The sequence below is a fragment of the Protopterus annectens genome, chromosome 1.part2 (genome assembly GCF_019279795.1).
Source record: "Protopterus annectens isolate FY-2018-M chromosome 1.part2, PAN1.0, whole genome shotgun sequence".
In the NCBI taxonomy this organism is placed as follows: domain Eukaryota; kingdom Metazoa; phylum Chordata; order Ceratodontiformes; family Protopteridae; genus Protopterus; species Protopterus annectens.
The window spans coordinates 811,546,002-811,573,617 of NC_056727.1; the positions used below are offsets into that span (position 1 = coordinate 811,546,002).

Sequence of the window (27,616 nt, forward strand, 5' to 3'; positions counted from 1 at the left end):
GAGGTCTGGCAGAGGTTTGAAAGTTCAGGAAAGAGTGGAAAACATTTGTGGGTGATGCCTGTAGTACAGAAATGTGAAGTGAAGCTTAAAAAGAGGTAAGTTTAACATATTTTTTGGAACATTCTACTGTACTGTACTGCATTTTTATGTACTGTTATTTGTATAAGGCAAGGGAATGTCTGGAAATATACTGCTCTGAATCAGCTGAATTGAAATGTTAATTAGATGTAGACAGTAGTAGTATTGACCAATCAGACCTGAGAAGTGTCTGGCTGCAGACTCTAGTACTATACTGTATGTGTATGCTGTGGAGCTCCACTTTAGTACTCTGCTGTACTGCAGCCAGACACTTGTGAACTTCCGCGATGGTGACATCGTGAGCCACGCCTCCAAAATGTAAATCCAGTGCACGTGCTGGTGATGTGCCAAACAAAAGGAAAGCAATCACCGTCGAAAATAAAGTGGACATAATAAAGAGATGTGAGAAAGGTGAAGCACCATCTGCCATTGGAAAGGCTTTAGGCTATAGCCGATCAAAGATCAGAACAATTTAAAAGATAAAGCAATAATACTGAGTCATGTGAAAGGTCATGCCCTGATGAAAGCTATGATTATTACAAGGCAATGCAGTAATTTAATTCTTGAGATGGAAAGGCTATGGCTAATTTGGATGAAAGACGAAAATCAGAAGAATATCCCTATTAGCCTTTCATAAGTGCAAAAAAAGGCTTGAAGCCTTTTCAATGATTTGAAAGTTGCTTGAGCAGCAAGTGCAGGCGGGTGTGATGATCAATTTTTTTGTGAGTAGGGGCTGGTTCCATCACTTTAAAATGAGGGCTAATTTACATAACATTAAAACTCAAGGTGAAGTGGCGAGTGCCGATGTAAGTGCTGCAAGGGATTTTCTTAAAATGTTGGGAAAAAATTATTATAGAGGGAGGTTAATTGCCAGAGCAAATATTTAATGTAGATGAGACTGACTTATTTTGGAAAAAAATACCTGAAAGGACCTACATTTCAAAAGAGGAAAAAAATGCAGCAGGGCATAAGGCAGCAAGAGATAGGCTAACGTTATCGTTTGGGTTAACGCTTCTGGTGATTTTAAGTTGAAGCCCTTGTGTATTGCTCCTTAAATCTGAAGGCAGTACAGCATGTCATTAAGGCATCTCTTTTGGAAGGCAAATGTAAAGGCTAGGGTTACAATTGCCATCTTTAAAGATGGGCTCTTGAACCATTTTGTTCCTGCTGTTCAAAAGTGCTTGGCCAAAAACATTCCTTTCAAAATTCTCCTTCTACTTGACAAAGCACCTGGACATCCAAACAGTGTAGATGACTTACAGTCCAATGCAAAGCTCGTATTTTTATCCCACTGCACCATATCACTACTTCAGCCAATGGATCAGGGAGTAATACCCTCATTTAAGACCTATTATCTACAGCAGACCTCTTCACAAGCAGTCAAGGTTACCCAAGATAATGCAATGGCCTTGAGGGAGTTACGGAAGAATTACATCTATGATGTCATCAAAAATATTGCCGAATCTTGGGATGAAGTAAAGCAGTCAAATACGAAAGGAGTGTGGAACAAATTGTGCCCACAGTTTGCAACTGCTTTACAGGCTTCTACAGATGATTGTTGAAGCCAGGCAAGCTGTGGTTGATCTTGGTAATCAACTGCAGTTAGACATCACTTACACGGATGTTATACAGTTACTTGACTCCTATGGCAAAGAACTGACCAATGAAAACCTTATGGAAATGGAGCAGCAGAAGACAGCATTTGAGGAAGAAAACAGGGACTTAGAAACTCCAAAATCAAAAAAGTTTTTGACAAAAGAGTTAGTTGAAGCCCTTTGTCTCATTGAAGCAGTAATGGCAAAGTTAGAGGAGCAAGATCCTAATACAGAGAGGTTCACCCAAGTTTACTGTACAGTTACTGAGGGCCTCAGCTGCTATAAGCCCATTTATGACAAGAAAAAAAAAGCTCTGTACAAACCTCCCTTGATGCCTACTTCAAGAAAACTGCATCCAGTAGTAAGCACCCTCTGTCCAGCAGCAGAATCAAACCCTGACTGCACCACTAGGCCCATTCTCTCCTACAACAAGTCCATCATTTTCTGCATCATCCAATTAAAAAAAAAAGTTATCAAAATGTTAACTATGCACAAATGAGTGTTAACCTTTACAGTAATTGTTATCCTTTTTCTTTTTTTCCATTTGAACTGTTTTAAGAACTGTTTCTTTGATATTTTTACAGTATATACACTACTGTACTGCAGTGTCTGAACATAGTTACTGTACTGTATTACACTGAACTTACAGTATTATTATTATTACTACAGTATACATAATTATGTTTAAGATTATTTTTATTTTGAAGTGTTTCTAAAGTATTTTATGTGCAAAGAAAAATAAAATAAATACTAGACTGAGGCAAACATTTGACTAAGTACCATTTAATAGTGTTTCGACTTACATACAAATTCAACTTAAGGACAGACTAAAAAAAACGATTTTATCCTTACCCTGGGAATTGCCTATAATTAATTTCACTCATGTACATTGTCAAATGACATCAGTTTTAATTAACTATGGTTTAAAAAATACAACTGTAAAATTATTTTTTAATAATAGTTAAGGAAACACTATCATATGTATTTGTCTTTGCTGACCAGAAAAGTCTGTCTGGAATCAGAAGCCCTTTTTCAGTGGAGGCCAGGGAGAAATGCTCCACATCTGCATTCATAAGTTACAAATGTTTACATTGCATTACGTCTTGGATTACTATAGGTTGCAAGTATCCATAGTAATTAGCTGTACAGAAAAATACTATGTCAAGAAAAGAAAACAATAAAACAAATGGAAAAACATTCATTTACATTTTCATTTAGTTTTGTAGTTACAAAGTGGAGGTAAAATGAGAAGGAGAAAAAAAAACAAGTGTCAGGGAGGAGAGGAAAGAAATAGAAAATTACTGATTGCTTACAGTAGGAGAGAAAGGGAAATTCTAGTAAGCTCATCATTATGATGGGTGCCTTAGGAAGGGGGAAATATGGTTTTGTCAGGTACTGTAGCTTAATAAGTTGACTTTGGTAGGCATTAACCAGGTGAAGAGCAAGACCAGAGCCAGGCGTGTTGTAGATGCTGTTTTGGTAGGCTTCTCATTACAGAGGATGTTTCTGCAGTTACATCCTACTGACGTCTCTAGGTGTCAAACATTGCCTGTTTATATTTGCATCAACAATTCATAAATCATACTACATACAAAGTATTCAAATATTTCATTTGAAAGCTTACACAATGGCAAACACAACTGTTTTGATAGTTGACCTCTGTTTAGTGCAGGTAAAGAAATATTAATTGTTGTTCACATAATATATATATATATTTATTTATTTATATTTATTTACCAGGAAAGTTCGACTGGGCCAGAAGCCCATTTTCAGCAGAGGCCCAGGGACAAAAGCTCCAAGAAATATAAGCAAAATACAATAATTAGATAGTACAACAGTATACTGTACAGTACGATGGAGAATACACATCATCTGGTTAGTCTATACAAAGTAGTATTCAATACAGTTTTCTAGTAGATACAGGTTCAAAAAAAAATTCAAGCATTTCAGTGAAGATCACTGTGAGAAATTCATACTGTGTACATATTAAATAATAGCTATGAACAAATGAAATTTCCTATCTATATATATATATATATATATATATACATATATATATATATATATATATATATATATATATATATATATATATATATCTTTTTTTTTGAGTAGTGATAACACTTAGGAGAAGGAGAAAATGAGGTAAGGAGTGGACAGTATGGTGAGAGAGTTATAATTATCTTGTCAGTCATGTTTGGCACAGGAGCAATACCAGTTTTTGGATAGATGTTCAAACAGTAGTTGTTTGAAATTGGTAGATTCAGGTGTGTTTTGGAGGGTGTGGGGTAGAGTGATTTATACTGTCATAAATGTCATGTTTTTCTAACTCAACAGCCAAGTAGCACAGACAGAGCTCCTTAGTCTCACATGAAAGCACTCAGCTGGATGAACAAAATGCTGCCAAAAGTGTGTGTGCAGCCAGAGTGGTTGCTGAGATATTGTAAGCTGTTCACAAAATATTGCAAACATAATAGTTACTGTATTCACTCTGACTTAAAAAAAACTGTTTAAGACCTATAACCTAAAAGTACTACCATTAAAAATAGTTTGTGAAGAAGAATTTGCCATTAATACTTCTTTACTAACCCCCGTGGTTCCAGACATCTGAACATTTGTTTGAAATGTGAGGTACAGAACCTGATTCAATCAAAAAGCTTAGGCTCTGCCCATTGGAAGTTACGGTGCAAACTTCCAGAGCTCAACTAGAGGGAATGCATTAAAAGCATTTGTTGTTTTCTGTAAGTGTTATAGTACAATGGGGTTCCATAGTTTTATAATGTAGTAAGAGTACAGCGAAGTTTCTGCAGAGTTTTTTGATTTACGTATAGCTAGGAGGGATTTGTTATTGGAACTTAATGTTCTGCTACTACCGTATATGATATGTTTTTTTTTTAGACAAGGGGATCTATTTGGTCTATGGATAAGTTTGTAGGCTCTAGTGAGTTGAGAGTAGGTTAGCTGGTTAGGAAGTTCTAGCCAGTTTAGGTACTTCAGAGCTGTGTAGTGATGGGTTTTGGTGGGTGAGTATGCAGCAAACTTAGCTAGTTAAGGTTTGTGAAAATGACGGACACATACAAAAGAGCTGGAAGTAGGTAAGTGGATGATACAGATCTTCTTGTGGATACCATAAGATATTGCTTTGCTGTGTAGAGGCACCCAAGCTTCTTGTATGTTTTTTTGATATTTGGAGAATTTGTTGGTCATATCTGAGTTTGTCACCTATGGGTACTGCAAGCAGTTTGGCTTCTGTCACAGTTTTTATTACTACATTGTCAGATAAGACAATATGGAAATCATGTTTCTGATCATTATATTGTTTTTTTAAACACCTTTATTGAATCATCACTAGTGACACAGGCAAATTTACATTTACACAAAAGTAATCAAATTTTATTAAATTAACATTAACAAACATTATACTTTATATATATATATATATATATATATATATATATATATATATATATATATATATATATATATATTGCTATACATCATATAACCTAAAAAACATTACATAAATTATTCAATTCCTGACTCTTTTTCTAAACAAGAAACATCTTTAATAAATATTGTTTTGATATAAAGAGCATGGATTTGGTCTTTTTTGCATTTAGGAGTAGGTCTGCAGTGCTTACCCAGGGTTATAAAGAGAAGGAATCTTGGCTGATTTGTTGGAGGATTTTTAGTGTTCTGGCACAGCAGATGATGGTTACATCATCTACATACTGAACTATGTTCGCTTGTTTGGTTGCAGTATTGTGGTTGTTGTTGAACATGTTAAATAGTAATGGGCCCAGAACTGGACCTTGTGAAACTCCGACTGTGACTGAGAGGAAGGAGGAGAACTCATATTTCCATTTTACTGAGTGTTATCTAATTGTGAAATACTTATGAATCCAGGTGAGACTAGACTGATTGAGACCTAGCCAGAACAGTTCAGTGAGAAGTTTTTGATGGAATACTGAGTCAAAGGCCTTTGACAGATCCAGTAAGATTGCCGGTATTAGATTGCTATTATTTCTATTTTGGCTGATAATACTGGTGAAACTAAGAACAACAGTTGTGCTATGACTGGGACAGAAACCATGCTGTGGCATGGACAGAAAACTGTTGTCAGTATGATGTTTGAGATTAGCAAGCTTCTGTTCTCAGGTTATCAGCTGCTAATTGATGGTTTGAGGTTTTGTAAGCATTTTCTATAGCAGCAGTTGGGACTGGGTGGAAACAAAAAGTTATTGTGTTGTTGAGGTTGGGATACTAAAGGTGGTAGAAGATGTTTGTTTATTGAGAGAGTATAGTGTTTATAAAGTGGGAATTGAACTCTGTTGTTATATTGTCTTTGTTGTTATTAGTTGTTATTGAGGATGATTGATTGTCCAGGGTGTTGAAGGTTGTTAACAGAAGACCAAATTCATTTGGGATTGTTTTGGTGTGAAATTTGGAGGCTGGAGTAATAGGATTTTTTGCCATTGGTTATTAATTTCTTTGTAAGATTTCCAAGTATCTAAAGTGTTAATAGTTGGAGGAGCACCTGCTTTGTTTCTTTTAATGAGGCGGCTGGGTTTGACCTGACTCTCTTTGTTCTGAGTGGTGCACTGAAGTTTAGAATGTTCCGGTAAGTATTATTGAAATGGGTTACTGCATCATCTAGTGTCATGGTTTTTAAGATATTCCAGTTGTAGAGTTTGAGTGTGTATAAGAAGTTATTTACATTAATGGTGTTTATACTGCATACCTGTTTACATATTACCTGTTTGCATGCAATTAGATGGCTTCTGGCAGTAAAAGTAGGTAGGTGGCCACTAATACTGTCATCTAGGCAGTCACAGGAGCTTATTTTACTTGACGTATTTGAAAGGATCCAGTCTAAGGTGGATTCTTTGCTTGTGCATTTTTGTACTTTTGTAGCTTCTTACATCAATTGACAGAATCCAAACAAATTAATTGATGGGGTGGATATACCATTCGGATAGGTTCATAGGTGTGTACTAGGCTAAGAGCCCTGGAGTCTTTACAAGCCCAGCCTATAGGATTAGCTGGCATCGTGCCATCTGACCTTAGTTCCCAGTGCCTCTGTCGAGTAGAGTCACTGGAGTGATCCCCGGGGTGAATCTTCTATTTCTCATCCACTCATCAAGATTTCTCTTGAAGAGGGCCAGTGAGGCGCTCCACTTGACATGTATGGGAAGTCTATTCCATGGTATGGGCAGCCTCTGGGTTATGAACCTGTTCCTCCAGCTTGCTCTGCTGACTGTGGTAATGAGGTTGAGGTCTCTGGAGCATGTAGTGCGGAAGGATTGGGATTTCTTTAGATGTAGCATTTCTAACAGAGCTGGGTTGGACATGGCTTTGTAAGTCAAGCAGCGATTGCCTCGAAGTAGGTGATACGAGACAGAGAATAGTTGGATTTTTTTGAGTCTGTCCATATAGGACAAGTGTTTAAAGCCTAGGATCCTCTTTGTGAGGTACTTTTGCGGCCTCTCCAGTTGTTGCAGATGTCTAGTGAGGTACATGCCAAATGGGGCATTGCACTCAATGATTGGCCTAATATGGAAAGAGTAGAGAGAGACAATGACCTCTTTCTTCCTGGATGCAAAACCCTGAATAATGAGATGCGCCACATAGAAGGAATTTCTGACTACAGTGGCAATGTGGTAGTCAAAAGAGTGGCTGCTGTCAACCTGTGTTTCCAGATCTCTTATAATGCCTTCTGTGTTCAGTGGAGTACCATCGATGTGGTAATTCATGGGAACTGGGTTTTTCTCAAAGGGGATGATGACACACTTTTTGGCATTGAGCTTAAGGCCATGGTTCTGATACCAGTCTTTGGTCTCAGTGAGGCCTTTTTGAAGGATGTCAACATCACTTGGGGAGTTAATTATGGCACCCAACTTGCAATTGTCTGGGAACTTTGTCAGCCAGAGTCCCTTCATGTTGGCCTGGACTTCAGACAAGTAGATACCAAACAGGAGAGGACCCAGGACCGAACCCTGTGGGACTCCACTTGTGACTGGTTGACAGTCTGACTTGGAGTCAGCTACTTTCACACTATGGGTTCTATCTGATAGCCAGTTTGCAATCCACCTAGTGATACAGGGGTTGATGCCTAGCTTAGTTAGTTTTTCTATGATTCCTGAGTGGGGAATGGTATCAAAGGCCTTGGCCAGATCAAGGTTGGCTGTATGAACCACCTTGCCTTTATCCACAGCTCTGGTGAGGTGATTCAAAGAAGTCGACCAGGTTGAGCAGGCATGATCTACCCTTCACAACACCAAACTGTGTGGGATCCAGAGTTTGCAGATTCCTTATATCCTTGTTTATTAGGTCCATAATGATAGCTTTGCATATCAGACTTGTCAGGCTAATAGAGCAATAGTTCCCAGGGTCTGTAGTTGCTCCTCCTTTATGGAGAGGGATGACTGTTTATGATCTTAATTTCTGATGAGGAAACTCATTATGACGGCTTTGTGGGTATGGTCAGATAGTCACTGTAATAGGTGTTCTGCAGTGCTTAATGTTTTGTCCTGGTGGGATATAGAGACCATTGATACAGATGCTTTTTTCCTGTTGTTAATTTTGTGAATTGTGCTAGCCAACCAGTGGTGTTAACCTTGGCTGTAGATGACTGTCACTGTCGAAGTGCCACCTCGACCCCATGTGCAAAAATGGGAAAAAGGGTTAAGAATGGATGGATGGAAGTTTTAGAATTGTTATAAGGTACTCTGCATTGTTAAATATGGGTAGAGATTAAGTTCTAGGGAGTTTATATATATATATATATATATATATATATATCATGGCTTTTCCTCTACTTCATTTGTTTTGTCTGTCGAGTCTGAAAATATTACACCCCGGGAGGATAGGGGATAGTATTTCATTGTCTTTTATTAGGGTTGGGAGGGTGGCTTAATGACTAAGGTGTTTGCCTTACAAACACAAGGTGCAGGGTTTGAGTCTCACAAGGGATAATTGGCTAGGCTTAAAATGGCTTGCAAGGGCAGTTAGCTTAGCACTGAACTATGAACCTATGTGTGGTCTTAACCAGGTTTCAGTGACTACAACTATATGTGGGGAGATGAATGACAGGATTACAACAAATTCTTGAATTTTATTGCAAATGCTTCTTAGGTTAATATTAAGAAGTATCAGGTCAGATTTCTTGGTAGTTAGGGGTGAGAGGCTTGGGGTGATGTTGATACAGTCCGTGACATAGTAACAGGGACGGGGTTTGGATAGATATTACGTCTGAGTTTTTGGTGAGTATTGGAGAGATGGAGACTGAAGTAACATTTCAATTTGTATGTGGTTTTAATATATACTCCTGTGAATATGAAAGAAGCATGGGCACATGTTTCTAATCAAAATACTTAGGCAGGTACAAAGAAGTTAAAGGAGCAGTTTCACAATTTATAATTGAAATCTGGATTGTCAGGCACTGCAAAGGGTTTATTACATCTACAAACAGATACTAAAATATGGAGACTAGTTCTTCCATGGTTGCATGGAAATTTAAAGCACTGTTTCAATGAGCAGTTGATCTGTAATAAAAGTGATGTAACCGTCTGACCTCCTGTGTAGTTTTAAACTTGACCTACAAATAGTCAAGTGTGCTGGATTTTATATTTTATTTTAGTTGAATTTCTTTCCGGAACATCTGTTGTTAAGTGCAATGTTACCTCTGCCTGGATTGTAGGGAGATTTGAGGCACTGCTCTAGTGAGTGGTCAAGCTGTAATACATGTACTGTTGACCTCCTGTTTTGTTCTAAACTTCACAAGTAGCTAAGGAAGCATGCTGTATTTTCTATTTTGTCTTAGTTTCATTTCTGTCTGTAAGATCTGTTTTTCTGCAGAAGAATAGTTTGGTCTAGGTTGGAGGGAAATTTAAGACATTGCTCTAACAAGTGTTCCAAGTTGTAATGCAGGTAGAGTAGCTGTCTGACCTCATGTGTAGTTCAGAACTCAACCTGCAGCTAGTTAAGAGTGCTACATTTTGCATTTTATTTTATAGCCATTTCTTTCTGCAACATCTCTTGTTTTGTGGGGCTCTAGTTATGCCTGGGCTATAGTGGGATGTAAGGCACTGGTCTGATAACTGGTCATGAACTAGAATTGTAGCATGTGAAACTGGATGACAAGAAGTCTATAAAACACACAGGTCAGTACATTCAAACAAATTAGAATGATTCGTGGGTTGGAGGAAATTAAGTGGTAGTGTTAAAGCTTGCAGAAGCCATTATTAGAAAGGACTAATTTGTAAACATTTAACTTTACTATCTCTGATAATTTGAGCAGTCTATGGAACCCTACGTATTAAAACTTAGAGGGTTATGATTGGGTCTCTGTAACCATGTTATTATGTGTTCAACACATGGCATCTTGGCCCATAATAACTGGCATCATTGTCAAGATCACATAGTATCTGGTTATGATCGGTTATGGTTGGTGAGCCCCAATCAAAACTCTCTATAGTGCATGAAGTTTTATCTACTGTATATTTTACCACTTACAAAAGAAGAAGGAAAAATGTGAAATGTTTTACCAGTTTTGAAAGCCAGTAAAGCAGTTAGTGAATGCTTTGTATAGGCAGCAAGTAATATCATTGGAGGAAAAAGTCTGAGACAGTTTTAAATATTGCTCTAATTTAAAACTGAAAGGCCGTGGTGGTGCAGTGGTTAGCATTGCTGCCTCACAGCAAGAGGTTCTTCTGTTCAATTCTTGGCAGGAGGTCCTTCTGTGTGGAGTCTGCATGTCCTCGCTGCGTAAATGATAAAGACATGCAGGTAGGTGCGTGTGGGTGAAGGCTGGGTGTCGGGCTGGCAACTCACCACTGTAAAAATCCACTGCCAATCATTAGCGGACTGGAGTTCTGCTGTGGCGACCCCAAACCGGGAAAAGCCAAAAAGACATTGCTCTAATTTAAAATTGACATCTGTAAAGTTTTGCCAACATTAAATATGAGGTATCAGAGACAGCTGAGAGCAAAGCAATGCCTTGTGAGACCTGTCACCCAACTATAACAACACTTAGACAGTGTGTAACAATTTGAAAACACTTTAACAATTGGGTTTTGAGTTGTAGAAGCAAGTTACAGTTTTTAATTTACTGATTTTGAAGTGTAATCATGGTACTTCATGCACTTCAAATTTCCTTCAACATGTTATACCGTTAAAAATAACTAGTGAATGATTTAGTTTTCCTGCAACCAGGTATTTTTAGAAGGGATTGTTTAGAATGTGAATATTTTTTGCACATTTTACAACAGAAAGTGTTAAATATCTGACATTCTGAGCAAGTTCATTTTAGTGTTGCAAAAACATTTTTAACAGACAATCATAAAATGGAGGACTTTAGTAGCAACACATTAGACAATTTCCTGAAAAGTAAGTTTTTAATAACCTGTAAAACGATTTCTTTAAGTCAATAAGTATGGATTTGCAAGGCGACTGCTTTGCATCTTATAAATCAGGGAGTCTCAGTTGCTTTGTAGTCAGTAAGATAGATGGAAACAGCTTGAACAGTCACTATTGTCTTGCAATAGTAATAAAAATGACGGCAGTGTTTGCAAGAGAATTGGGTGATGTCAACCCATATAAAGAGCTCTCTATCAGCAAAAGATGATGGTGGAATCTTCCATGTTCTTTATCCGCCTCTCCTTTCGTAGTTAGTACACTGACATCTGTCTTCTCTCCTTCGCTAAACTATAGCTCTATCACTTTTAGACCACAGAATTGTGCCTCTTTAATTACTTAATAATGGCAGTTCCACATAAATACCAGTAATGAATTAATGCATGTATCATTCTCACTGCTTTTTAAGATACTTGCTGTTTGACATAAGTCTTTATTGTAAACTATGGAACATTTATCCCTGGGCTTTGTCTCTGTCTGACTATTTTGGTTAACAAATGCAAATAAATGAAAAATAATAACTGGGAAATAGACAAGATAAGAAAATATGTAATTATTGTATTCCATTACACACCAAGCCATGAGAAAAGTGGAAGAGAAATATTAACCGGGGAAGTTTTTAATCGATTAGCAAAAGAATTATGACAGATCCTTCCCACCACATATTGATGGGTGGATTAAAATAATGGAACATGAAAAGGCAGAGAAATTTAAAGATCATGAGCAAAGGTCTTAATACCATTTCTTTGTACTGCAATTATGCTCTCATCATGAAATTTGGGCTTTCTGGTTCTAAAATATATGCTTTTAATTTAGTTATTGCAGTGGCACAATAAGTATTAAGTTTCATAAGCTTGTGATTCTGTTTACTATAAGCTGAACAGCTGTCCATTTGCTTGCTGTTTCTATGCCATCCTTCTATGCCTTCCAGTGATGCAGTTGTTGGGAGTTAGGTATTTTCTATATTCTGTACCAGAAAGTGACAAAGAATGCAACATAGTAAACTAGTCATTAAATCAATCAGGCAATAAAACAATAACTAACTGCAGCTGCATAAATTGTAAAGGGACAATATTCTGAGTAAATTGCATAGTGTTTCAAGTGCAATAGCTGACATGTAAAACGGTACCAAATAGTTGTCTACTACGGGATAATCACTTTCTTGTAAGAATGCACTAAATTAGTTAGAAATGGAACAAAAATGTTTGGAATCTGTGCATCTATAAAGAAGAAGTTGCAATGAAGATGAAGATGTGATGAAACCTATGAACATGATGATAATGAAGATGCAATGATAATGGCACGAAAGATGATGAAGAAGAAGATAAGGATGTAATGAAGAAAATTACAAAAGATGAGTAAAATGCAACAAAGGAGATGCCGATAATGATTAAGATGATGAAGAAGCAGGGAAAAATCATACAGATGGATTGAAGATGATAAAGATGTAGATGTGAAGGGGCAGTGATAATGATGCAATGAAAATAACTATGTGAGGACAACGTAGATAATAAAAGTGAATATGCAATCAAGATGAAGATAATGAAGACAATGATGATGTTGATGAATATGTTGTTACAATGAAGAGGCAATCATGACGAATGCAACAACAATTAAGAAAATGACAATGATAATGCTGTCATGAAGATGATGGTGCACTAATGCTGAAGATAAGCAGCCAATAAAACTGATGATACACACACACACACACACACACACACATATATATATATATATATATATATATATATGTGTATATATATATATATATATATATATATATATATATATATATATATATATATATATATATTTTTTTATATATATATATATATATATATATGTGTGTGTGTGTGTGTGTGTATATGTATACATGTATATATATATATATATATATATATATATATATATATACATACAGTGGATATAAAAAGTGTACACCCCTGTTAAAATGCCAGGTTTTTGTGATATAAAAAATGAGGCCACAATAAATAATTTCAAAACTTTTCCCACCTTTAATGTGGCCTATAACCTGTATAATTCAATTGAAAAACAAACAAATATGTTAGGGGAAGAATATAAAAAATAAAAAATGTACAATAAGCTGGTTGCATAAGTGTGCACACCCTTAAACTAATACTTTGTTGAAGCACTTTTTGATTTAAATACAGCATTCAGTATTCTTGGGTAGGAGTCTATCAGCGTGGCACATCTTAACTTGGCAATATTTGCCCAATCTTCCTTGCAAGAATACTCCAAATCTGTCAGATTGTGAGGGCATCTCTTGTACATAGCCCTCTTCAGGTCACCCCACAGATTTTCTATCGGATTTAGGTCTCTGCTCTGGCTGGGCCATTCTAAAACTTTTTTTTTTTTCTGGTGAAGCCATTCTTTTGTTGATTTGGATGTATGCTTGGGGTCATTGTCATGTTGAAAGGTGAAATTCCTCTTCATCTTCTGCTTTCTAGCAGATGCCTGAAGGTTTTGGGCCAAAAGTGACTGGTATTTGGATCTGTTCATAATTCCCTCCACCTTGACTAAAACCCCAGTTCCAGCTGAAGAAAAACAACCTCAAAGCATGATACTGCCACCACCATGCTTCACCGTGGGGATGGTGTTCTTTTGGTGATGCGAAGTGTTGTTTTTGAGCCAAACGTACCTTTTGGAATTGTGGGCAAAAAGTTCAACCTTGGTCTCATCAGACCGTAACACATTTTCCCGCATGCTTTTGGGAGACGTTATATACAGTTTTGCAAATTTTAGCGGGGCCTGGATGTTTTTCTGTGTAAAAAAAGGCTTCTGTCTTGCAACCCTACCCCATAGTCCAGACATATGGAGAACACGGGAGATTTTGGCACATGTAGCACACAACCAGCACTTGCCAGAAATTCCTGCAGCTCCTTCAGTGTTGCTGTAGGTCTCCTGTCAGCCTCCCTGACCAGGTTTCATCTTCCCTTTTGATCAATTCTTGTCTTTTCATCAATTTTGGAGGGACGTCCAGTTCTTTGCAACGTCACTGTTGTCCCATATTTTCTTCACTTTTTGATGACTGTCTTCACTGAGTTCCATGTTATATCCAACACTGTGGAAATGTTTTGTACCTTTTTCTTGACTGATACCTTTCAACAATGAGATCCCTTTGATGCTTTGTAAGCTCTCTGTGAACCATGGCTTTTTCTGTAGCAGGCAACTGAGTAAATGTCAGGAAAATCCTACTAGGACAGCTGAACTTTATTTCGAGTTAATCAGAGTCTCTTTAGTTGATGGCAGGTGTGTACACAAGAAGACTGAATGCTGCAATTAAATCAAAAGGTGCTTCAACAAAGTATTAGCTTAAGGGTGCGCACACACAACAAAGTATTAGTTTAAGGATGTGCATGCTTATGCAAATAGCATATTGTGCGTTTTTTATTTTTTATATTTTTTCCCCTAACAGATTTGTTTGTTTTTTAATTGAATTGTACAGGTGATAGGTCACATTCAAGGTAGGAAAAGTTTGGAAATGATTTATTGCGGTCTCATTTTTTTTATATAACAAAAGCCTGGAAGTTTAACAGGGGCATCACACACACACATACACGCATATTTTATATATATATATATATATATATATATATATATATATATATATATATATATATATATATATATGGGTCTTCTTTTTTTGTACGAAGATTCAGCACTTCAAAACCCACTTGGTCGAACGCAGTTGTTCGAAGTACTGAAACTTTGAAAATGGAGTATGGAGATCACAATACAGCACGGAATGGGAATATTCCCTTTTTCTTGCTGTAGTACGATCTCGGAGTTGGTATATTTAAGTAGGGGGGAGTGGGGTGCACAGCCCCCACATAGGGGGGTGCAGGGTAGCTTGCCCCCCTGCAAAACATGTTTTCTGTGTGTTTTTTTAGTCAGCCGATCTGGAGACTAGGCTTCAGTGAAAGTGCATTTCACTTTCTGTCACTATGCAAAACAGCACTGCTACTTTTCTGATTGCAACAGTGTGTTAAGGAAGTGCTAAATATCTGCATTACTACATGCAAGTACTGTGAGTTACTCTCAGTCACAGCACACCTCTTTGTGACTATTTATAGACTTGTGTACTCCCTGCTTTCGTTGTGCAGGACAGAGTTAATTTACAATTCCCCTACCACTGCAGCCATGCTTTGTAAATGAAGCTGTGCTTTAACGTGCCACAGTCCTATTTACTGTGAATCATTATGCTGCATACATGAGGTGATATCTTTTCTGAGTCACACACCAAATGCTTCGTTGACCTTACCCTCCCAGACAGCTATGATTTTGCTTTGCCACCAATGCCTCGGAATTTCAACCACTGTTTTATTTAGTAGAAGAATGTGTATGATGCATGCCTCACCATCTCTCATTTTCCATTCCAAATGTAACACCACTTTCAAGAGTTATGAGAAGGCAGACCTTGTCTGGTACATTTGGAGTACAAATTGCAGTGCACGTATGTTTTGGCATCCTGTCATATGATGCTGCATCTGTGAAGCATGTCAATCACTGTTGTGGGCTGTGAAATTTCTGCAGCCAACCTCTTCAACTAAGGCAATAAAAAAATCTACCTCAATAGGAGTTTGTCACTTAAATATTCATCAGAGTGTGTTCCGAGCATCTATTTCAGCTATTAATGTGTGACTCTGAGATTAAACCCCATAAACCTGCACACAGTTTGCACCCGGCCCCCACCCACTTCAACACCCACTTTTCAGCACTAACACATGAAAAAAATATAACTTGTTAATGGATTAACGGGTGGGCCATAATTGATGCTGGAAAATAGGGTTGGCAACAACTCAAGAACACTTCAGACATACGGAACAAAATATGATACTTTTTCCCCACTAAATGTATACATCATACTTGCAAGACACTTACCTGAACCAGATAACAGTTTTTCATACCATCAGTAATAATTTTTAAAAGCAGTATTTTGATTTCTTAAAACATTTAAACCAGAAAGTGTAGATACACTTTCCAAAGGCCTTCATTTTTATGAATCCATACCTTCACATTCACTTCTTTCATTAAATCTGAAACCACGGTTGCAGTATTCGCATCTGTAAGAGCCAATGGTATTTTTACAGAGTCCATCTCCACAAATACCATATCTTGAACACTCATCAATATCTGAAAAGATAGGTATAAAGTAAAGGCAGTTTTATTTGGCTTGGGAATGAAAGCTTAAAGCACTGTTATTGTTTTGACTACTGTGTTACTGTTGCAGACCGGTTAGATCAAAGGCAGACACAATGGTTTTTAGAGGTACTTGAATATGTGAAAGAGGCTTTTGGCACAGGAAACGCAAGTTAACAACTTAAGCTAAACACTGCAGCAAATGTGTTTTTTTTTAAGTGCTTACCACACGTCCATACCACAAACCCATTGCTTAGACTTCAGAGAAATTAAATTAAGCCAGCTCTGGTTTCTGTATCCAGAGTTATGCATTTTTACTGGGCTTCTGTCAGTACATCTGAAGCAGCCAGAAAGTGATAGGCCACAGCTGTGTAAGACATTAACACTGTGGTAGTGTGCTGCAAGGAACAAATTAACCCGCACACATCTAAACCTGTAAAGGATACAAAATTATGATACACATCTCATCCTTGCCTTTACTTGCAATTTACAAGTATAACTTCAGATAAACACAAACTGATTACTCACTGAAAATATTAAACTGGCCTAAACCTGTATACATTTCTTCTGACAGCCTTAACTTGTTTGATTACTGACAAAAAATATTAAACTGGCCTAAACTTTTATAAATTTCTTAACAGTAATAGCCCACGAACTCAAAACAGACAATCAGTGTTTCCAGCATATAGATTTTCAGCTGCAGCCATCAAGTAGCCATGATATTATATTAGAGGGGAAGCATCTTGTATATCTCATTGTTATTAAATTAATACAGTGTTTCATTAATGATGTACAACTCCATTTAGCATGACTCACTGATTTTTCTTAAATACTTAACCTAGCAATAGTGCAACTGGAACCAATCAAATTACATTTATTGAAACAAGATATATATATATATATATATATATATATATATATATATATATATATATATATATATATATGTATATATGGACAGCTGAGGCTTACATCATGGCATTAACAACTACAGCACTTCTTATGCAGACAACAAACAGTTTACCTTAAAAGAGAGAATCACAACATACTGAACGTGAAATGTGTTTTGCTGAATTGCTAAACATAATTTTCCTTTTATTTTTTAACAACATAATTGATAATACAATAAAGTAGTTTTTAAGGACTGGTTATAAAGGCTGTGAAGGAAAAATCATCAAACAAGTCAAGTTTCTTGACTTCTTGACAGACTCTGTTCTGTTTTACCTATGTACTTAGTGATAAAGTGATAAACGCGTACAATAGCAATGCCCCCCATCATGTGTCCTATCTTATGGCCATCAACATGAAGTTATTCATTATCTTCTATATACATGAGCTTCTGAAAAATACATCCTTGGGTTACCATTATGGGGGTGTTTTGCTATTAAAAAAACACGGCTAAACATTATAATTCCATGCAAATTCACCAATGTAGATGCATTGATATGGTTGTTTATTTGCCTATTTGTACTTGAAGGACATTATCAGTACAGGCCCAGGCAGAAAACTCCTACACAAGCAAGATAACATTCTGACTCATACACTGTATAACAGTTACACATATAAAGTACAACATGACAATATACGATTATAAATAATAAGGTAAATATTCACACATCTATGAGAAATGCATATAGAATATTTATAGTGTGTATATGTGTGTGTGTGTGTGTGTGTGTGTGTGTGTGTAAAACTGCAATGAACATGCTAGTCTTCATTCAAACGAAAATGCATTAGAAGTAAATCTACCTTTATTACATGTATATCAAATTAAAAATGTAAATAATTGTTTAATATATAAAAGTAAAATAAGTTGCATTGTGCTTGCATTTTCAGTAAATTGTAAGATGCAAAAAAATCTGTAAAATGGTATACAATTTTATTTGGCACTATACATATGTATCACAGTTTTAAAAGGAAACTAATCTTTACTTCATAAATGTGTACACTATTGGAAGATTAACACTTTTTGGATATACTGAGCTAGGTCAAGGATTATTTCCTTATTTTAAGGAGAATAACAACAGCCATACAGAATATTATATTTATAGAGCAGCAGAAAATATTCTAAGAACTAAGTCAACATGAGAAAGGAGAAAGCAGATGTTACTGCTAGGGATGACAGCAATTTGGGGTATGGAGAATAGGCAAGAGGGGGCTGGAATTTACTGGTGAAAACTGGCAAGGGAACCTAGGTATTGGGAGCAAATAATGCCAGACGGAAAGGTAAAAAAATTAGGGAGTGGTCAAGATGACATTAGGAATAAAGACTAGACACTGCCTTCCCTATCTGGGACTGATATAGTACAGTTGTGTACACCTACCATAAATGTAGATGTTCGAGTGTCTTCACTGTTGCAGTCATAACTGTAGGGTGATCCTGCCGGCAGGCAGCCCGAGGTCGGCCAGAATTCCAAAGTCTGGGTCCGGCGTCGGCTGTACCAGCAAGTACCCTGACGTCAGAACGCAGAGGTATAAAGCTGACAGCCGATGCCATCTTCTCCAGCCTTTCTTGCCCCAGATGTCAGAAGCCCCCAAAAAACAAACCAAAAGGTGTCTAAAAAGGAACACAAATACACCACAAAAGAAGTGGAAGAGAAGACAAGCAAAAATAAGAGGGGACTGGTGGGAGAGAAACACCGACTGCAACAGTGAAGACACTCGAACATCTACATTTATGGTAGGTGTACACAACTGTACTATGTTCTTCGTGTTTCACTGTTGCAGTCATAACTGTAGGGTAGAATCCCAAAGCTGTGAATGAGGGAGGAGGTTATGCAGAAGAAGGGGCAGCTAGAAGACCCTGCAAAACAGCAGAGGCAAAGCCTGCCCTAGACTTAGAATACAAAGGGAGATTATAGTGCTTAGAGAAAGTATGCACTGAACTCCAAGTGGTAGCTTCCAAAATGTCCTTGGTAGGAACTCCTCTGAGAAAAGCTGCTGAAGTGGCAGCTGCTCTAGCAGAATGACTTCTAACAGTACCTGGAATCTGTTTCCCATAGTGAGAGTAACAAAACCTTATTCCATGAGCAATCCATTTGGAAATAGTTTGTTTAGAAATAGCCTTACCTAGAGAACTGGAGGCATAAAAGATAAGCAATTGATCAGATTTTCTGAAATCTTTAGTCTTGTCCAGGTAAAATCGTAGTTGCCTGTGTACGTCCAATGAATGTAAGATCCTTTCCCCTTTATTTTGAGGATTTGGAAAGAAGGTAGGAAGGTGAATAGTCTGATTTAGAGCCACTTTAGAAATCACCTTGAGCATAAATGTAGGATTTGTCCTCAAGGAAACTCTGTCTTGGTGGAAGATAATGTATGGTTCCACAGCCATGAGAGCTTGCAACTCTGAAACCCTTCTGGCAGAAGTCAATGCCAATAAGATAGCTGTCTTCCAGGATAAGAACTTGATATCCGAAGCCGCAGCAGGCTCAAAAGGAGGCAAAGTAAGTTTCTCCAAAACATAATTAAGATCCCAAGCAGGAACAGGAGGAGTTCTGGGAGGTCTTAAATTCTTAGCTCCCCTCAAAAATTGTCTCACCAGCTGGTGAGAAAAAATGGGAGGATCAGTATTAAAATGAGCCGAGATAGCAGAAGCATGAATTTTGATGGAGGAAAAGGAAAGGCCTTTAAGCAAAAGGTCTGAGAGATAAAGTAAAATGGAGGAAATATTAGGCAAAAGAGGATCAAAACCTCGATCCTGCATCCAAATACAAAATCTTTTCCATTTTGAAGCATAAGATTTTCTAGTGCTAGGCCACCTAGCTTCTAAAAGAACATCCATAACTTGTTTGGGAAGAGAAGGAATCAAAGGCCCTTGAAGAGCCAAGCTGGCAGGCAAAGAGTCTTGATTTGAGAGTGTTGCATCTGACCCTGATGCTGGGACAGAAGAGAAGGGATCAGAGGAAGAATCCAAGGAGGTTCCAAGAATAGGTGTTTTAAAGTTGGATACCAAAACTGCCGAGGCCAATTTGGAGCTATCAAAATGATAGTCTTGGGTTTGTCCTGTTTTATTTTCAGTAACACCCGAGGCAGAAGAGGAAGAGGAGGGAAGGCATATCCCGAAAGATTCCTCCAGCTGAATGACAGGGCATCCACTTTCCAAGCTGTTTTGTGGAAGGACCTGGTGCAAAAGAGAGGCAACTGATGATTGAGATGGGATGCAAACAGATCTATCTGAGGACAACCCCAAACTGCAGTTATTCTGCTGAATAAGTTGGGGTCCAACATCCATTCGTGAGGATCCAAAAGATTTCTGCTTAGGCTGTCTGCTAAGAGGTTCTGATTTCCTGGAATGAACTGAGCTTGAAGATGCAGATTCAGATTTAGAGCTGTGTCCCATAAATTCATGGCTAGTCTGCAAAGGGGGTAAGAGTGAGAGCCCCCTTGCTTGTTTATGTACCACATGACTGTAGTATTGTCTGGACGAATCAGAAGAGGTCCTGGTTTCAAAAGTGTCTGGAATGCTAGAAGAGCATTTTGGACTGCCAACATTTCCTTCAAGTTGATGTGCCAGAGAAGTTGCTTCTTTGTCCAAGAGCCCTGCTGGCCAATGTCTAGAAAATGAGCTCCCCAAGCACAATCCGAAGCGTCCGTGGTTATGATCTGAGAAGGTTGAGGCAGACGGAAGGGATTCCCTTCGTTCAAAGCACAAGCCCTGGACCACCAAAGGAGCTCCTTTTGGAGGCAGGGAATCAGTGAAATCATTGTGTCTAGACTGTGGTAATGCTGAGACCATACACTCTTTAGGTACCATTGAAGTTTTCTCATATGAAGCCTTGCATTTGGAATCAACAGGCTGCAAGAAGCCATGTAGCCCAAAGCCTGCAGGAATTTCCTTGCAGTGAGCTGAGGTAAAGTTGCCAAGGTTTTGAAAATTGAGGCCAACTGTAATTGTTTTTCTGGAGTGAGGAAGGCCCTTTGCAAGCTTGTGTTTAGAAGAGCTCCCAAAAAGATCATTTGCTGAGAAGGGATCAGATGTGACTTTTTTGTGTTCACTGAGAATCCCAGTAGTAGGAGAAGACGTTGAACAAAATCCAGATGTTGAAGTAAAAGGTCTTTGCTGTCCACCTGAATAAGGCAGTCGTCCAGACAGGGGTAAATTTGAATCCCCTGGAGTCTGCAATAAGCTACTACTGGAGCCAGACACTTGGTAAAGACTCTGGGCGCAGCAGATAAACCAAAGGGCAGTACAGAGAATTGAAATTGCCTCAAACCTGCCTTGAATCTGAGGTATTTTCTGCGTTCCTGCCTGATGGGAATGTGTAAGTAGGCTTCCTTTAAGTCCAATGTCACCATCCAAGCATCCTGGGAGAGCATTGGAAGAAGTTGTTGTAGAGTAAGCATCTTGAATTTTGGAATTTCCAGAAAGGTGTTTAATACTGAAAGGTCCAAAATAGGTCTCCATGAGTTTTGTTTTCTTGGGACCAGAAATAGTCTTGAGTAAAAACCTTTTCCCATCTGTGAAAGAGGAACAGGTTCTATGGCTCTCATGGCCAATAGAGCGTCCACTCGATTTAAGACCTCTGACCATTGATGTTTTGGCAGATCCGGCCGACCAATAGACCTTGGCAGAGTGTGAAAGTGGAATTTGTAACCTCTTAAAATCATGTCCAAAACCCATTTGTCTTGGGTAATATGAGTCCAATTTTGGTAGAAAAGAGAAAGTTTTCCTCCAAGAGGGGCTTCCAGGCAAAGAGGACCTGTAGCCCAACAGAGAGAGTCATTGGGTCTGCTTCCTTTGTGATTGAGATCTGTCTTCTCCCCTTCTAGGGGATGAAGCAGTCCATTGTCTGGACCTGTAAGAGACCTGAGCCTGAGCCCGACCTCTGGAGCGTCTATATCTTCCCCTTTGAGTCCTGTCAGACGTGGGAAAGGACCAATTTTTGGAGGGCCAATTTCTAGTAAATCTAGGAGGCTGAACTTGTAAGAAATCTTTAACAGTCTGCATAGATTTCGCCTTATCCTCCATCTTTTTAATAACCTCCTCAGCTTTAGATCCAAACAGAACATCATGCTGAACAGGGGCATCTAACAATTTAGCCTTAACTTGCTCAGGCAAATTCTGCTCTCGAAGCCAAACATGTCTCCTGATAACAGTACCAGAGGCTGCAGCCCTACAAGAAGCCTCCAAGGCATCAAAACCACAATGTAAACTATGTTTGCTAACTTGTTCAGTTGCATGCAATACATCCTGTAATTCCTTGTCCTCTGCACATGCAGGAAAGGTAGAAAGTTTTTGTTTTAAAACAGACAAAAGAAATTGCTGATACTTGAACATATGAAACTGGCAATTTAAAGCTGTAGTAGAAAGAGTAGCAGAAGTATACACCTTTTTGCCCCATCTGTCCAAGGCACGAGAATCCTTTTCAGAGGGAATAGGATTTTTAGCTGAAGCGGCCTTAGCAGCCTTGGAACCCTGAGAAATAGTTTCAGGATCTGCAGAAGGGTTCTTAAATAAAAATTGATGGGAATCAGGGACTCTGTAAAATCTATCAGGCTTAGAAGGAGCAGGCGGCAAGGAATCAGGATTCAGGTTAGCTTCAGAGAAAGCATCATCCACAATATCAAGAACAGGAGGAATAGCCAAAGGCCTGTGTTGTGGGAGAAGGAGAAATTCCCTAAGTCTCTTCTTGGAAGCGGAATAATCCTGACCTTCCCAATGAAAATGCTCTCTCATCTCATGCAAGGTTTCCCCAAAAGAAAAATCTTCAGGGGGAGAAGCAGAGGGAATAGAGTCCTCTGCATCAGAATCCTCATAAGGAGGAAAAGAGTAATCCTGTTCAGAGGAAGAGACTGAAGACACAGAAGCCTGATCAGAGGAATCTTAAGGAATATCCTGCCTAGGCCTTTTTTCAGGAGGGGGGTGAGAGCCCCTAATCATAGTAAACAAATCTTCAGCCATCCTTAACAATTGCTTTTGGGTCTTGGGAGCTGAATCCGAAGAAGCTTGAGAAGAAATCTTTGGTTTAACAGGAGTCTTTGACTTTGCCTTTGTCTTTGTAGTAATAGTGATATGAGAAGGCCTGAAAACCCATTCAGAAGCCGGTACCTGCACAGCGGTTCCGGACCCATCTGAAGGCGCGACTTCCGAAGGTCCTGCAGCAGATAAAATACTGGGCCTAGATGGCTCCCCATGGGAGTCCATGTCAGCCATCGGTTCCGAAGTGTCTGACGACAGGGGCTGCAAAAGCGCCTCACTGATGACCGCCGAACCCGAAGCTGGCTCCGGCTGCATAGAATCCTGTTTGGACCTCGGAGGCCTATCCTTGTCCTTGCGCTTTTTGTGAATTCTGGTTGTCGGTAAAGTATCCGACGACATCCTGTAATTGAATCGTCTACCGAAATAATTCAAGGCCCAATCGTACCTACGCTTAATAGTACGAGAATTAAACCTGGCACAAAACCGACAGCAAGAAATGTCGTGGTCAGGGCCTAAGCAAGGAAGACAGTAAGAGTGGAAATCTTTATGAGGTATTTGTTTTCCACACGATATACAATTATTAACTTTTTCTGACATCGTAGGAGCAAGAAAAAGGTTTCCCCAATGGGGTACTTAGCTTGAGAAGAGAAGAAGAAGTCTTCGGACCGACGACAAGCAAAGCACGTTGTCCGGGAATCCGCCAACCAACAACTTGCGAGCTGCTTTCCACCGCAAGGCAAGAAAGACTGGAGAAGATGGCGTCGGCTGTCAGCTTTATACCTCTGCGTTCTGACGTCAGGGTACTTGCTGGTACAGCCGACGCCGGACCCAGACTTTGAAATTCTGGCCGACCTCAGGCTGCCTGCCAGCAGGATCACCCTACAGTTATGACTGCAACAGTGAAACACGAAGAGCATCAGAGTACAGGCAAAAATAAAAGTCACAGACCTGCTCTGCTAGAGTTTTTAGTTGAATCTAGGGTGATATTTTATTTAACTGGCTCACCCAGATGCACAGTATCAAGTGCCGCCCAAACCCCACCCCAGCTGGTTGATGTGTTGCTGTTCTCATGAATAACCGACACTACGTGGTTTTCCAGCCAGAAAAGAACGTCAAAGCCATGAACAATTTTACACAATTTCCAGGTTCTTTTACATGTTTTCCCTTAGCTTTTGCATGGGGGCAAGCCCCCTGCACCCCTGTGGGGGTGCTGCACCCCCCCACCTCACCCCGCCACTAGGATATACCGACTCCTGTGGGGGCGCTGCACCCCCCACACTTGCATATACTAACCAGTAGTTTAATGCTGTAAGTTTACTTAGTTCTCTAGTTCCAATGTGTTTGTCTTGTTTAAAATTTTCATTATTATAGTTTCACCGCGACCTAGCAGTGTAATGTTGCATGACACATGAATGTTAAATCTTCGCCCAAAGGAAGGGTATATTTAGACATTGGCATGCTATGCATGTTAGCCCCTAGCATGATGCATACAATGAATGTATATGAGCAGCTGAGGTTTGCTCGTCAGTCATCTAGACCATGCCCACTCCTGCATGAAACTGAAGGTGAGCCAGTAAAGTACAACATTGCCGAATGTAGAATAGAAGCTGTTGTTTAAAAGGAATAATTAATAAAGCACTTAAAAGAAAAAAAGAAAATATTGGGAAATATTTGGAAGAGGGACTGGATAATCAATTCATAAGGAAACAATGGGAGTGCATATGTATGGCTTCCAAGTATGCAGCAAAGTTTAGGAGATTTAGGTTCATAGGTTAGTACTAAGCTAACTGCACTTTCGAGCCATTTTTTAAGCTTAGCCAATTATCCCTTGTGAGACTCAAACTCTGCACCTTGTGTTTGTAAGGCAAACACCTTAACCATTAGGCCACCCTCCCACCCTCTCTTGGAGATACATCTGTCTCTCCACCATATTCTGTTAATGTCGCATGTCAGGATTTTTGTTTGGAAGTGTTTGTATCATATTTTTATACACCAAGCAGACTCCACAAATAATTTTTCCATACATAGATGGAAAATGTTAGTAGTGTCATAGATTCATAGGAAGTTACTACACTAGTGGCCCTAGAGCCCTTACAAGCCTAACCATTTTAATCCAAAGTTGCCTCAATTGTCCTTGGTTAGATGGTTGTAATTTGCCGAGTGACTCTGTGATAAACACCAATTGTCGCTGTCCATGAGGGACATGGGTGTCATCCCCAAGGGTGAATTTGTGGCCTCCCATCCAGGTTGCATTGAATACTATCAGTGATGAGCTCTACTTCACATGAATTGGAAGTTTACTGTAGAGTACTGTCAGTCTCTTGGAGATACATTTGTCTCTCCACCATATTCTGTTAATGTCACAGGCTAGCTTAAGTTCCCTATAGAAAGTGACTCTTGTACCATTTGACTTGCAGATGTGTAGCATATCCATCAGGGCAGGGTCAGACACTGCCTTATAAACCAGCCTATATGATACACAGTGCAGTGAAAGGGCTTTCAGTCTATCCACATAAATCATGGTTTGGAGGTCCTGTATTTTCTTGATGAGAAACCTCTTTGGTCTCTCCAGTTGTCTGGTGAGGTACATGCAGAAGGGAGAATTGTACTCTATTAACTGTCTGATGAAGGTCGAGTACAGTGGAGTGATAACATCCTTAGACCTGGATGCAATGCTATTACTTATGACGACATAGACTTATGATGACATATGACATAGACTGCTTTCCTTACCACTGTGGAAACTTGGTGGTTGAAGTTCAGGTTGCTGTCAATAGTGTAATTAGAAGGGAATTCTGCTTTGCCAAAAATGGATTCTAATGTTATTTTTTTGTTTTTAGCTTTAGTTTGTGGCTTTGGCACTAGTCATTTGTCTGTGTTAGCCCCTCCTGTAACATGTTTATATCACTGGAGGACTCAATGATTGCACCCAATTTGCAATCATCAGCAAACTCGGTAAGCTAAAGGCTATCTCCTTTAGCCTGGACTTCTGAGAAGTGGTGGGGAAGAGAAAGGTAACTGGTAACATATGATTATGGAGTGTAATGAGTTGGCAGACTTCAAAAAGTCTGTATAGAGTACTCTGTCAGAAACATTGGGTAAACAAATGGGTGTAACTAAAGAAATAATTTTTTGAGCTGTGACACAAGATCTGAATTGCCTAGATATAGTAAAGTCTCATTAAGTTTAATTCTGGTAGCTGCCAAAAAGCAATTACAAAAAAATGGAAATTAAAGGCTAAATAAACTGCATTTGAAGCACTGAACATTGTAACAGAGATAAACAGAATGAAAATGGGATCTTTAGAAAAGGATAGGAGCACATTACATAGAAAACATGGAAATTGTAGGAACAATACATGCAGAATAACTCTTTGGAGGAGGAGTGACATTTAAGGAAGGCAGTGCTTGGGCAATTTATGTAATATCAGACTGATGACAGTTATACAAAAAATATATGTGATGTATAATATTTGTAACTAGGAACATGTTTGCCTATACCGTAAATGATAATTCAATAAAGATGTTACAAAAAGTGTATTTCCTTATTTGAACTCTGGCTTGTTAAATATTATCCTCACCTACTGAACATGCAACTGTGGAAATAAAAACGCAACTTAAAAAAAAACTAAATTACAGCAAAAGCCACACAAAATCTTGTTGGAGTTAATAAAATCAGAGAAGGACCATTAACTGAAATAGTTGCTGCCTGCCGCAGCATACACTTGGGACACAGCTCAGCTTTTGATCAAGTGTTTCCAAGTATGGTTCTAATTTGTTCTGAACCTGAAAGCAAGATAATAACCACAACTTATCTCTTTGGCTAAAATGGTTAATGACTAGTTAGCTGACAGCTAGTATTTTCTTAACATTATTGGTATTAGAATGTTTGTTGATGAAAGTTTATTTATTTGTTCAATTGCATTTTGCTAGTGTTCTTTTAATGATGTGGTGTCCAGCCTTTGAAGAGTGACTCCTCAGAATTACCTGCTACCATTTAAACATTTAAAGGTGTTAGTTTACACTACCTGGTCCAACAATTCTGTAAGTTTGAGAAGTGAGTACTGGAGCTGGACAATTGCTATTGACACCCCTTCTATGGAACTACTGTGTGAGTATATGTGCAAAATAATTGTGGTCAAGTTTTAATTATTGCTAGCTAGTTTGCATTAGGAGGCACTGGGTTTAGTATGAGGTAGGTGAAATTTTGCAGAGACAGTGTTTATAACTTTGAATTGCAGCTTTACAGTGCAAAGCTTATATGAGTATGGCACAGCCTGCCTTATTACCCAATGCAAAAGTACATAATTCTCCTGCATGTTTAAGGCCAGTTGTCCTTTGCATATTAAATGGTACCAGAGGCATGACTCAAATCCCGTACTGCCAGTTCTATCTTATACATTTCTGACTGTAGTAGTGTGGCTTAAAAACCATAGCCCTTGACTGCCACA

General features: G+C 38.6%; 1 protein-coding gene across 5 annotated transcripts in view; it reads right to left on the reverse strand.

Annotated features, from left to right (window-relative positions):
* LTBP1 (latent transforming growth factor beta binding protein 1) overlaps positions 1–27,616 on the reverse strand; it is a 2,555,437-nt gene that overhangs the window by 492,301 nt on the left and 2,035,520 nt on the right. For all 5 annotated transcript variants that reach the window (XM_044058988.1, XM_044058973.1, XM_044058980.1 and 2 more), the window contains one exon: positions 16,119–16,241. In XM_044058988.1, coding sequence (XP_043914923.1) covers positions 16,119–16,241 — 123 coding nt within the window. The remainder of the gene's footprint in view (positions 1–16,118; positions 16,242–27,616) is intronic.